Genomic DNA, 14,254 nt, shown 5'->3' with positions numbered 1-14,254 from the left:
TAAATCCTCAGGCTATGGAATTTATGGGACGGAATGTAATCACATGTCAATCGTCTGACGTTTCCACCTCGTGCACTTTACAAACAAATAGGGTTTTGATAGAACCTCAAATGGCTTCTCCCACAGATGTCTTGTCTCCTCTTGAATAGATCTCATATAAAATTTCTCCTTCCTATGCACTGACACTTAGTGCAAATAACAGATATGAAAGTGGTTAAGATACAAATATTATAAACTACCTGTCTTCTCTGAACAAATTTAACTCCACTTTATTTCCCTATTTTATTCTGGATTCTAGTGGTGTCTTTCAGAGTAAAGGAATAGATGTTTGCTCTAATAAAGCATACCCATTTCCAAAACACTAATGGGGTTTAAGCACGGGCAGACAAGTTAAAATGCATTGCTTGCTTCAACATATGGGGTATCTTCGCTGTTGCCAGTGTCTCCTGTGGCCAATGAACTCCTCACTATTACTTGAGGCCCAGCTAGGGCTTGTAAGCACTTCTAGCTCGCATCCAGGGAAGGAAAGGTGTCACAGAAGAAGCAGATGTTGGCTCATGGCTTGCTGGAGTCATTGATTTCAGAAACCAATCAGTCGTGAAACACCTTTGACGTGAGCTCTAAATTACCAATTTGCCCTGGAACTTGGCCAGTTCATATATAAATCAGGAAAAATTATTTTGTTTGGAATTATTAAACCGTTTTATTACAAGATAATATGGCACAGACGGATTTCCAGTGGTCGCAAAATATGACCAGTGTTTTTAAGTCATATAGGGGCATATGTATCAACATCTCCATTTGCGATTCTCAAATAGCGATTTTTTTTAGAATCGCTATTTAAGAATTGCAAAACGGGATGTATTTAAAAATTCGCACAAATTTTGCGAATTCTTAAAATTCCTTATTTGCGATTAGCAAATTGCGAAATTGCAATTAAGGAATACCTTCCCATTCATTCCTATGGGCCAGGAGGCCCATAGCAATGAATGGGAAGTCCTTCTCAATTTGCGAATCGCTATTTGCTAATCGCAAATTGAGAATATTTTCAAAGGTGCAAGGGTGTCATGATGACACCCTGATGCACCCCTGAAATCAGCATGTGTGCACATATGGCGCACATACATGCCCTAAGGGCATGTATGTGCGCCACATGGCACTTTGAAATATGCAAAAAAGTGCATATTTCAAAGAAATCGCAATTTACCACCAACTTGAAGTTGGTGGTAATTTGCGATTTCTTAAGGAGAAATCGCACAACTTGGGTGCGTGTTACATTGCATTTAAGAAATCGCAATTTGCGATTTCTTAAATGCTTACGCAAACTTAAGAAATCGCAAATTTAGCGATTCCTTAAGATTGCGAGGCTGAAATGCCTCATACATCTCATTTTGCGATTTTGTATTCGCAAACGCTGTTTTTTTGCGATTCGCAGCGTTTGCGAATTCAAAATCGTTTGATACATATGCCCCATAGTGACTAGTATTTTTCTGACCAGTATTGACTTTTGCGAATCGACTTATGTACTAACAGGTCAGTTTACAGAATTCCAAACTGCAGGGGGCCGCAATCAGACCCGCCTCATCAATACTCCTGAGACATGTCACAAACGGAGACTCGCTCTGATTGGATGTCATCACTGAGCGCATGGCCTGCCGAGGTCAGTAGGCCATCATGTCTGTGGTGGCATTTAAATAAGGTACTTCTTTTGTGTAAAAGAAGCCCATTTTCTTTTAAGTAATGGGTCTGCATTTAAGATTTGATAGTGCTCCCTAGGACCACTGCGCACTGCTAAACAAACTTTTGTTTACATTCACAAAGGGGAAGTGATCTCAAATGGAGATTTGAATGGGTTAGAAGCCCAAATTGGGAGTCAGTAACGTTTCAGTCCCAAAACTTTGATACATTGCATTATGAATCGCTATTTGGAAGGGATACCCAAAACATGCCCCTTACAAATACATATACATAATGCACTTTTAAACCCATTTATCAATTTGGTAACCTATTGCCAAATTGATAAATGGATTTATTACATGCCAATAAACCAGTTAGCAGTTGCAAACACTGTGAAGTAGTGAATTTCAAGGTTTGTGCCCACTAAATGGCTCTGTACACCTGGCCCTATATTTAGTAGAAAGTTGAGACTAGATCCATTTGAGTATTTGAAAATTCATCCTATCTTGTCAGAATTTTTACAGATAATCTTAATGTATGACCTTATATGGACCATCTAATGGAATGGGGGTGTCAAAAGTGCCTTTAAATTCTTTTTTTGTATATATCTTTGGAAAAATAAACTTCAATAGTTTACGGTGGCTAAAGAGTCCCCCAACATTACTATATGGGCAGGAATCCTTACCATGCCAATCATGACCCCTCCTTCAAAAATGGACAATGATTTTACATGCCCTATTTATGGTAAGCGTGTCACCCCCAGTCTAGGCCTCACAGTCAGAATCTGGCTTTAGGAGCATGTATCTCTTGGTTTTCGCCACAGTAGTGCTTTAGGGTTAAGGGTTTATGCATTTGGAAGAAGGAACAATAAGATGGTTTAAAATAAATTACCAGAAGGAAACTCAAACAAGGTGTTTTCTCACAATTTCAAACATGCGCTATCAAGGCGCTACTCCTGCAACAACAAATATTGTTTATTTCCTCTCCTGAGGCAAAGGGAAGAATACTTTCAAAAGGATGTTCTTGCTTTTATAGATCCTCCTTTAAATGAAGATGTTTGTAACTGTATTTCTATTTATTTCACACCCGTGCGTGTAGCGAACCTTTCCAATGGACACCGGTTTGGTTTCAGTTTTACAGGAGAGTTTTCTGTAGGCGGGTGGGTGGAGGGGCGCCTGCAGGTTCACCACGAGTGTAATGAGGGTTTATCTTTCCCCTCATTTTTCTCAAAAACTGATGGAGTCCTTTCTGAAGTGGAAGAGCTTTTCTTAGAAGTCGCTACACCACAAAAACGATGCAAACACAACGCAGTTTTGAGTATGGTTTAATTGCATTCATGGGGGCGGTGGTTGGGGCTTCCGCAAAATCCCCTCCCACACCCCAATCACAGTACATGGACTTTGCTGCATATAAAAATAGTAAACAATCTCTCTCTATGTACATCAGTCTAAGGATTAGGCATTTCTGTGGTGCTGTGGCGTGGAGTTAGATCCCTGCGAAGGGCGTGATTGGGGCTTTGTAGGGGCCCCAGAGCATGGCCATCTTAGCTTGCTGTGCCTGTGGGTCTCTGCACTATTCTCTTTTCTCTTCATTAGCACCTGGCAGCACCTCAGAGAGTCTGATTGGGCAGAGGATTCTCTCACTGGGCTCTGAATTTCCTTTTGTGCCCCTACAAAAGCCTGGAGGAGGACACAGATGCTGAAAGTCCTGCACGCAGTCAAAGAGGGCTTGAAGGACTCTGTATGCATGTATGTGTCATTGCATAGCGCCAACCTAACCAAAAGACAGCAGGGCGCTGTACAGAATCAAAGGCAAGCATGCAGCCAACGAGTGACACGAGAGGTTCCTGGGTTCTGGGTGGGGGTGAGAGTGACTCAAGGAGACACTGCGAGAGGTTCTAAAACGGACAAGCAACTTAGAATTCTGCGGCGGTCAGCCTTCAGAGCTCCATCTCTCCCGGACCTGGCGGACCCCGACCCTCAAGGCCACTTCTTATGAAGATGATGTCTCGCCATCGTCCTTCTACGAAGCTCTCTCCGGGGAGGCTCTCTTACCGCTAGTTACCACTGTCCCTCGGTCAAGGCATCTTCCCAGAAGCTCTCAAGACTGGTCAGATCCCCCATTCCTAAAGAAACCTCTACTAGTCCCTGATGACGTCCACACATCTGTCCATCACTCACCTACCACTCATCGGCAGGATCACTGAAAAGCAGTTTATGTTCAACTCCAAGGTCACATCAGTGCTAACCATCTCCTGCACGACTGACAGTCTGGCTTCAGATCAGGCTGCAGCACAGAGACCGCCACCTTACACATCCTAGACAGTGCCCTCTTGACCCCAGGTTAGAATGATCAACATCTCCTGCACGACTGACAGTCTGGCGTCAGATCAGGCTGCAGCACAGAGACCGCCACCTTACACATCCTAGACAGCGCCCTCTTGACCCCAGGTTAGAATGATCAACATCTCCTGCACGACTGGCTTCAGATCAGGCTGCAGCACAGAGACCGCCACCTTACACATCCTAGACAGTGCCCTCTTGACCCCAGGTTAGAATGATCAACATCTCCTGCACGACTGACAGTCTGGCGTCAGATCAGGCTGCAGCACAGAGACCGCCACCTTACACATCCTAGACAGCGCCCTCTTGACCACAGGCTAGAATGACCAACATCTCCTGGTATTCATGGACCTCTCAGCGGCTTTCGACACAGTCAGCCACCCTACCCTCATAGGCATCCTCGAAACACAAATGGGATTCAACAACTGTGTCTTTCACTGCTTCTCCTCCTACCCTTGCAACTGACAGCCGTTCGCTCACCTCCAGGTCACAAAAGATCCCTATCACATGTGGAGTGTCCCAGGACTCCATACTGTGTCCTATCGTCTTCCACCGCTACATGGAGCCGCTTGATGCTCGGCTGACAGGTATCAGCATCAAGCTTCACCAACATGCCGATGATACACAACTCTGCTTGAAAGTCTCCACTGCGGGCGACATTTCATCCCTCAAACACTGTCTGCGTGTCATCCACATCTGGATGTCCAGCGCCTACCTGACGCTCAGCCCAACCAAGACAGAAGTCCTATTACTTGCCAAGAACAACAAACCAGATACAGTACAAACGTAACTCAATGACATGAGCTGTGACTGTTTCGAACCCTAAAAACCAACTGCATCATTTATAATGCCATCAGAACCAGCATCCCCGCTTATCTTGCAGACAAGTTCACCATCTCTTGTGGTGGTACCGTTAACTAGTTCCCCCTAGGGCACCGGAATTCAGATGTTGTTTTCATGCTGGTTGTAAAGGCGCTGGGTATGCTCCACACCTGCTTTGGAGATGCAATAAGTATCAGGCTGACTCTCAATCCCAAACAATGTCTGGCCCCTCTGCTGAGAGTGCAGTAAGCAATGCTTGAGGAGCACGAAGTTTGTGGGGGTGAGCTTAAAACGTTATGGATTGGATGTGAAAAAGTAGCACTCTCAAGTCTCCTATGTCCAAGCGTCAGTAGCTCATCCAGGCCCGTGTTTTATGTGCATTCTGGGACTTGTAGTCTTCATTCTATAATAGTAATAAGAGGACTGTAAACCCCAGAATACAAAGTGTGAGCCACTCACGCCTGGAATTCGGAAACTTGAAACCCACAAGGGATTGGGACAGCAAATAGTCTACCGGGCTCAATGTATGTTTTTTAGGGCTTCTATAAAAGGCTGTACGTGTAGAGCTGCTGAGTAGCGCCTGGGTTTTTGTTGTGGCCCTTAGCCGCCATTCCTCTTATTATTATTATTATTATTATTTTTTAGGAAACACAGTGCATTCAGGAACTTGTAGTTCTACTTTTTATATTGCGTGGCTTACAAATCCAGAACATAAATGAAGGTCATCTGGACAGGCTCAAGGTGTCCTACGTGACAGAGGCCACTAGGCGGCGGTGTCAGGAACACTCTGGGCTTCGTAGAGCTCGGGTTCCCTCAGGTGACCATCAGTTTGGGCGTTCACGAAGAGGGGGGCAGATGACTTTAGGGGGAGTAGGGATAACGTAGGCTGCTGCTTGCACCGAGAGTGTGGGGGATGCAAGGGTGGCAGGAGCCAGGTTCACCACATGCCTGCTCGCCTCTGTTAAGTTCTGGTACACAACAGCCTCTTTCAGGGGTACAAGGTGGGTGTAGAGGGGGGAGGGGCTGAGCCAGGGTGTGGAGAGTGAGGGGCAGGGTCTGCTCTCCTGACAGAGCGCAGGAGCCGCTGTGGGTGGAGTAATGAGGCTGGGGGAAGGGGAGAAGTGTGTGTGTGTGGGGGGGGGGGGAGTAACATGCCGTCCTCAGTGTACTGAAGCAGACGAGGCGTTCTCTAATTAAGGTCAAAGAAGCAGGGCGCCTTCAGGGCGCATGGGAAGTGTGTTGGGGTGGAGAGAGAGTTGGGGGAGGGAGTTGGCTGTACTTTTTTACGATCTGGTAGATGCTGTTTCAGTGTAGTTTGGACACCAAAGAATCCCCTTTAAGAAACTAGAAAGCAAGGGGGCGTGTTTGTGGGGTGAGGACGCTAGGCCTGGAGTGTGCCCAGCACAGGTACTTTCCTGGCTGAGGGAGTGATGTTTCTCTCCGAAGAAAGAGGGCAAGGGTGCCCCTCAGGGGGCGAGGGCTGCAGAGATACTGCCCCTGAGACAAGAAGGGGAGGAAGCAAGGGGTGCTTTCCTGGGGGCTCGGCGGATGATGGGGGTGTCCGCAAGCACTCCTTGCTCGCCAGCCCCTGCAGCCCAGCGCCTGTCAAGCTCTTTATGGCGAAGAGATGAAAAAATGCGGTCCGTCTGCATTTCAGAGGCTTTCGGGCGTGTTATTTTGGCCACCACAGACTTTGAGCACATGAAGGAAATACTTCTCTGAGAGACGCGTGGGTGCCCCGGGCGCAGCGTCTCCAAGGGCACTATCAGTTACCAACACTTCGGCCCAATGAGACGCCCGACTACATTGCAGCTCCGAGAACAGGTGTCCAACGGTGGTCCAGGAGGCCCTGGTCTGGGCCACATTCTCAGACTATCCACATGAAAATGCCCATAGAGTTTATCTTATTTACGTTGTTGGTAATTAATCACCCTAAAAATCAGCTATGGACCTCGCTCTCCTGGGCCTAAACTGGTCACCTTTCTTGTAGAACCTTCAAGAGGAGGCTGGCGGGACATTAGCGGGGGAGCGGTAGATTTTGGAATCCATATGCTTATGAAGGCTAGTATTCATACCTTCCAAGGGGTCTATGGAGCATGTGACACCTTCTACTACTCCTTGCTTTTTTAAAACAGCCCAGGGCAGGCTGGAATTTGTAAGCCAAACATACAATGTTAAAAGCAAAACTGCAAATCCCACAATGCATCATGCTTTTCTCCAGGAAGTTTTGCCAGCAGATTGTTCAACAATCACAGAATCACTTTATTGTTCATAGGCAGGGAGGTTAGCGGTACAAAGTGGTGAGGAGTCCAGGGATATCTCCGACAACACCAACCAACAGGGGCTAGTAGGGAAAGTCCCCAAAGTGCTTTGAGTACAGGTCCTGATCGACACAGTCCTCAGCCGTAGGCTGTTCCGCATCTTTCTTTGGCAGAAACCCCATACAGGCTGCATTTGTCTAAATGCTGCAGGCAAACAATAAAAGGCACGGCATATTTTGACTGAAAGCTCCATGAGTTCCCGAAACTGTTCACTTTTGCAGCCAATCGAGCACTGCCAACATCAGTGACGCCACACTGATCGGTGCAGGATGGGCCTGGAGCTAAGGTGAGGACATTCCCAGCAGGTCAATGTATCTGTGAGTCTAGCAGCTGCAGGGCAGAATCAGTCACGTCAGGCTTGGCTCTGAAAGGCAGCGAGGGTTGGGCAGTGAATCACATGGCATTCTATCCTCCTTAGAAGGCTTCAGCTCAAGCCAGGCTTTGTAAGGTTGCGTCTGGCGGGGCCACATGTGCACCCATTCCTGTTCCCTCTTTTGTGGTACAAGTGCAAGTTCTTCCTCTGCTGCCTGTCCTATGATCCGCATCGGGGCTGCTCCTTCTGTGAGTCTGACGATGAGCGACCAGGAGGCTAACGCGTCAATGCACACCTCGCCCCAATCTCAGCAATCAGGCCTGTCCATCAGAGTTAATATAGGTTTATAAATATATTTTCTTCTTTATAAATACAATGTTCAAGGGTGCTTCATGGGCAGTTAGAGGAGAAGGCTCAGTATGCTGATGCAGAGGGTGGCCACCAGCATGCCTCGACTCCTCCATGGTCGCCAGCCAGCACTGTAGTCCGCAGGGCAGGGGTAGGTGTTGGGCCACTTATTGCACAGGTTGCCAGCACAGCACTGGATCTCAGTGTTGGCAGGGATTCCCTGCACGGCAGGGAAGATGCTGGAGCACAGTGGTTCAGAGCAGCATCCCTTCTTCAACGTCTGTCGGTTCGGCCCCCCTACAGAGAATGGAAAGAGGTATGTATTAGGATAATGGCAAATGGTATTTTTACTTCTCACTCAATTTTCATGCTCCTGCCTGTCCTAAATGTTCTTTTCACTGCTTTCACTCGCTCCCTGCCCATTGTGCTACACAATAAAAACAAGCACTGGCAAAGCCAATAGGTCTGGCCTATGCAAGAGCTATTGGCTTTGCCAATATGTTTTAGCAATGTTGTACACCAGAGTGGCTGCTGTTCAGCATGGCTAAAAGTTAGTAGGGTAAAGGAGTGATGTGGAGTGTCATAAAGGAGAGTGTTATGTAGTGGCATAGAGTGGTGTGGAGTACAGTGGAGTTGAGTGTTGGGGAAAGAAGTTAAGTGGAGTGTCATGGAGTAGTGTATAGTGTTGTGTAGAGTCATGGAGGGAGTAGAGTGTCGTAGAGTGGTAGGATGTAGAGTTGAGTGGCGTATAGTGGAGCCCAGTGTCAGAGCTGGGTAGAGTGTTGAGAGTGGCGTGGCATAGTGTTGCAGAATGGTGTACAGAAGAGTGAAGTGACATAGAGGGTGTTGCATAGAGTGGAGTAGAGTGTTGGAGAATAGAGTGGCATGCAGCGGAGTAGATTGTCAGAGTGGCGTGGCATAGATTGGAGTGGAGTAGTGTGTCATAGAATAGAGTGGAGTAAAGTGGCATGGAGTGGTATAGAGGGAGTTGCGTAAACGATTGTAGAGTAGTGTCGTAAAATGGCATATAGTGGAGTAGAGCGTTGTAGAGTGCAGTGGCACAAAGTGGAGTACAGGGTCAGTCGAGCAGAGTTTAATGGAGTGAAGCATCATAGAGTGGAGTATCATGGAGTGGAGTGTTGTGGAGTATATTGAGGTGGCCTAGAGTGAAGCGGCATACAGTTCTGTGGTGCAGAGTAGATTGGAATAGAGTGCAGTGGTGTAGAGTGGATTATTTTTGGTTAAAGCGGTGTTGAGTGCATTGAGGTAGAGTGCAGTGATGTGGAGTAGCGTAGAGTGCAGTGACACAGAGTAGTGTGGTGCAGAGCAGATTGCAGCAGTGCAAAGTGCAATGGCGTCGAGTAGAGTGGCGTAGAGGGAAGTGGCATAGAGTGGAGAAGTGCAGGGTAGAGTTCAGAGGTGTGGAGTAGAGTGGCGTGGGGTGCAGTGGCATAGAGTGACAGAGTTAAGTGGTGCAGACTAGAGTGAGTGCAATGGCATAGAGTGCAGTCACACAGAGTAGTGGCAGAGTAGAGCAGAGTAGAGTAGTACAGAGAAGACTAGAGTAGTGCAGAGTATAATAGAGTAGTGCACAGTAGAGTAGTGCAGAGTAGAGTGGTTCAGAGAGCAGTGACGTAGAGTACAGTGGTGCAGAGTAGAATAGAGTGGCATAGAGTGCAGTGATGTAGAGCACACTGGTGTAGATTGATGAAGTATGCAGTGCCATAGAGTGCAGTGACAGAGTAGAATGTTGTAGAGTATAGTGGCATAGTGTGCATTGGATTACAGTAGAGTAGAGTGGTGTAGCATAGAGTGCAGTGGTGTAGAGTGGTGCAGCGTAGAGTGCAGTGGTGTAGAGTAGATTGTTTCAGAGTAGAGTAAAGTGGAGTGATTCAGGGTAGAGTATAGCAGCTCAGGGGAGAGTGTAGTGGCATAGAGTAGCAGTGTAGAGCACAGTGGCATAGAGTACAGTGGCGTTGAGTCAAGTGGCCCAGCATTGATTGCAGTGACTTAAAGCAGAGTGGCATAAAGTGGAGTAGCATAAAGTGCAGTGGTGTAGAAAAGATTGTTGCAAAGAAGAGTGAAGTTGCATAGAGTGCAGTGGTATAGAGTAAAGTGTCGTAGAGTGCAGTTGTGCAGAGTAGATTAGATTGGCTTAGAGTAGAGTGGCACAGGGTTATGTTGTGTAGAGTTCAGTGGCATAGAGTGGTATAAAGTAGAGTGGCAGAGTGCAGTGTTGCAAAATATACTATTGTAGAGTTCAGGGGTGAATAGTAGAGTGGCGTGGAGTGCACTGGTGAAGAGTGCAGTGGTACAGACTAAAGTGGCATGGAGAGCAGTGGTGCACAGTAGAGTGGCATAGAGTGCAGTGGCCCGGGGTAGAGTGGCATAGAGATTAGTGTCGTAAAGTGGTGCAGAGTATAATAGAGTGGCACAGAGCGAGTGGTGTAAAGTATAGTGGCATAGAGTGATTTGGTGCAGAGCAGATTGGCATAGAGAGCATTGGTTTTGAGTAAAGTGGTGTAGATTGCATTGACGTAGAGTTCAGTGACATAGAGTGCAGTGTTGCAGAGTAGGGTGGCATAAAGTGGCGTGGTGGAGAGTGGTGTAGAGTGCAGTGGCTCAGAGTGCAGTGGCACATAGTAGAGTAGTGAGGGGGTAGAGTGCATTGGCATACAGTAGAGTGGAGTGGTTTAGAGTAGAGAGGCATAGAGTGGAGTGGTGCAGAGAAGTGTGCAGTGTTGCACTGTGTAGTGGTGTAGTGTGGAGTGGTGCAAAGTAGAGTGCAGTGGCGTGGAGTGGTGCAGAGTATATTGGAGTTGGGTAACGTGGCATATCCATGGAATGGTAGCGTACTGCCATTACTGGCAGCTCATCTTAATTGAAGTTATATTTGTACTCACATACAGTTTTACTGATAACATTATACAGCGCAGAACGATAAAGTGTGGAAATGATTTCATCCATTTGATTGTTGTTGGAGCTGGTACTTTCTGGTTGGCTACGATGATGCCCCAGCTAGGCAGAACCTGCCATGCCCGTTAGTGGTGGGTGATTACACACACTGTATAACCTGCGCTCAACCTTGGGTAGCTTGGCACTGAGCAGTCGGGCTTGTCACAGAGGCAATATGTAAAGCACTGGTACAGCACTCTCTCATGATAAATACCTTGAACCTCATAAAAGAGACTTCACCACTGATGTATGAAAATAATGTTTGTCTTCAACGCACATAATAATCAACACAACATGAATATTATGTATTTCTAGGCGAAAATCACATTTCTTAATTATTACTAGCAGTACTAGGCCCAGTCGTTGTTCAAACGACATCCGCAATATGCGCACTTAGGAAAGATCCCAAGATACACCCCTCCCCAGCACCCGGGTGTGGTGCCGCACATTGCCTAGCCCAGGCCCACCCCAACAATTCTAATAATTCGATGCCACACAATTAGAGGGTGCACCCCGGGTCACAACGATATAGGAAATATGTACATACACAAAATGTTAACACTTTTTAGCAGCACTGTGGGCCGAGGCTGCGTGGGGAAACCCGATTTCAAATGTAATACTTTTCTGGCAGGAAATCAAGGTATCGGCCAAACCACAATCCAGTGTCGTGAATCACGGGTGGTGCCCCACTCACAGTTTCACACCTCCACCCTTCAACTCACCCCAACTATACTATACATGCAAATTGCCGACACCGCCTCCTCCCCCCTCCTGGGCACTAGGCTGCACATGGCTGAAGTCACTCTTAATCAGGGACCCAGGAAGCAGATGGGGGTAGGTAGCAAGATCAATTAGGAGGCCGACAGTAAAAAGGGGGTTGGCAGCCACTCGAAGTTCACCCACAGCATGCGGAGCAGACACAGGCAGAGACCCTAAGGTGGTCACACCAAAGGGGTCCCCAAGGAACTTCCGGCACTAGCCCAGTTCTGCAAAGTATAAAAACAAAGAGTTGCAAATTCCATACCTCCTTGGAAATGAGGCAAACAGTCTGATGCATGCCAATATTGGTCGCAACAGACAGTTCTGGTCACACACACAGGGGCAAGTTCAGCAATGCCTCATGAGATGGAATGAAGCACCAGTTCGGTTATGCTCCCACCTCCAAGGGTTGCAACCTGTGAATCAGACACCACATGCAATGAGCATGCAGTAAGTGCGTTGCACTAAAGCGATGCACACCGGTCAATGAAGCTGGCCACCCGCTCACCATCAAGACGCTGATGCGTGCCAAGGTCCCCATAATGAGTGGACCGCAAGACTATGGGGCTCCACACCAGGTGATCCGATCTCCAGGCACGATACTTTGTTCCAAGCTCACACAGCACTACCAGTTGAAATCTAGCAGACGATTTGAGCACATGAGAAAGCACCGTTCTCCAGGTGTCACAGGTAGATGGTGGGAGTGCCTCATAGGTGAGCTTTGATGTCCCTGAGATCTCCGAGAGAACAGAGGGCAAGCACAACAAGCCCTTGTAGAGCACACTTCAGGGTGCCACACAACAGCAGGTAGCTGGCCCAGGACAGCCACTATTCAGGAAGAGCATGTGGTCCTTTTCAAGGGCAGTAATCCTCCATGTGCACAACAGAGTCCTTTGACAATGTGCACCACGTAGTTCCAGGTTCTCTGGTCCCACATCCCCACAAGCGTATTTCACCTTATGCTGCAGGATGACACCATTAGTTATACTGTGTGTGCCTTTAAAGTTAGGGGTGGTTCAATGGGTTTCCTCTTTGAACCACAGATGTCTCCCCTAAATTTCTGTCCTGACTGCCATAAGGCCATGGACTGCAGGTCTTAATCTTTAGTGGGGCCTCGATCTGGCTCTGGAGGCCTAGTGTCAAAACCTCCTCCTACAATCCCTGCAACCAGGCACAAAATGGCAGAGGTCGGTCGTTCCAGTTGCACACCCAGTGTTTTATAGCTGTTGCTGTGGAATGCCCAGATGTGCTCCCTAAACCTCCAGTGCGGACTGGAGTCAGCCCCAAGGCACATATTGAGTTTGAGAGCATAGAAATGCCCATGTTTTAGTAGTGACATTTCTACGCAAATCACGGCAAAGCCACCTTGAACACCGGCAAGGGGTTGTGACTGCAAATCGAATGATAGGAAACATCATGAGGCTGCCACACTGCAATTCACTATTGCAGGCTGAAGTAATAGCAGCCATTTCTCTATGTCAGCTAAAAGGAAGAGAAACCTCGTAGGTCGTAAAAGCACACATGGTTATTCCTCTCTACCTGGAAGGGGGACACACATGTGCACCTGCCCTGCCTTTGACCTACCACTCGCTTCACCCTTAGGACGTACCCTTGGGGTACTCGGGTGAAAGTGAAAAGTTCCATCAGGATGGCTGGTGACTTTAGACAGGCCAGTCTGAGTAAGCGCGCAATGGGGCGTATCTCCCTGCAATGGCAGGACACATATTAATGAGCGTCATTGGTGCAGAGCACCCACCAGCCTGCAGTGGCAGGCCGGACACGTATGCAGAGACACGAGGGAAGCACCCCTTCCTAATGTTTGTAGGAAGGCGCGTGCACTGTCGTACTATATTTACAGTGATGAAGCGCCCCAGGCCCTAAGACCCTAATAACAGAATCGGCCACACCTGGTAAGTGTCTCATAGTGAGAGCTGACCTCCTAGGTAGAGAAAACCCACATGGGCTTTACTCCCTACCTGGGCAGTGCACACGCGGATGCCCCTACTCAGCCATTCACCTACCCCGGTTTGGTGGTACTGAACACCCCCCTCAGGGCAGGCTATGGTGTGAGACCGGCTAAACTGAGTATGAGACATTTTTGACAGGCTACTTATTAGCCAGGATCGCACCCGCCCTGGGTATGTGGTGTGCCTTTTTACAGGGCACTCACAAGTATGCCCCTAATTCAATCAAGTAAGTGCCCTATTCTGAAATGTGCAGGAAGGGCACGCTCACTTTCTCGCTGCAGTGCAGGGGGAAGGTGCCCAGAGTCCTACGGTCAGGAAAAGATAGTTGGCAAAAACTATACGGTCAAATAGCAAAATGTTTCAAGGAAATTCCCCTAAGAAGGGCCATGTCCAACAATCGCCAGCACAATTAGATTTAGAGGCCTGTTTACAGAAAGCATGTTTGTGGAAGAATACAATAAACAAGGTGTGGGCAACAGGAGGGCCGAACTCGAGCTAGACAGCCTAAAGTAAATCAAGCCAGCAAATAGAAAACCAGAAAATGGGGGTTACAAACCGCAAAGCCACTACTAAGCAACAGGCAGAATGCATTCCTAGGTCAACTTTAATAGATGTCTTTTGCACTGTTTGGTAGGCTGGGACCTAACAACCAAGGAAAGATGAACGAGCAGGGTCCAATCTCCCTCTGTAATGCAGTAGAAAAAAAAGCAACCCCTCAACCCTGCAAGCGAAATGCTCCTGACAACATGG

At 47.7% G+C, this 14,254-nt stretch overlaps 1 protein-coding gene across 1 annotated transcript in view; it reads right to left on the bottom strand.

Moving 5' to 3' along the window:
* Positions 1-2,985: 2,985 nt before the first annotated feature.
* The window catches only part of LOC146808830 (urokinase plasminogen activator surface receptor-like), a 250,196-nt gene continuing 238,927 nt past the window's right edge, over positions 2,986-14,254 (bottom strand). Inside the window, exon 7 of the mRNA XM_085615654.1 lies at positions 2,986-8,120. Coding sequence (XP_085471780.1) covers positions 7,876-8,120 — 245 coding nt within the window. The 3' untranslated portion in view covers positions 2,986-7,875. The remainder of the gene's footprint in view (positions 8,121-14,254) is intronic.

Source organism: Triturus cristatus, chromosome 7 (assembly GCF_964204655.1).
Source record: "Triturus cristatus chromosome 7, aTriCri1.1, whole genome shotgun sequence".
In the NCBI taxonomy this organism is placed as follows: domain Eukaryota; kingdom Metazoa; phylum Chordata; class Amphibia; order Caudata; family Salamandridae; genus Triturus; species Triturus cristatus.
The sequence above is the reverse complement of the archived record's forward strand: the minus strand, read 5'-3'. Positions and strand labels throughout refer to the sequence as shown.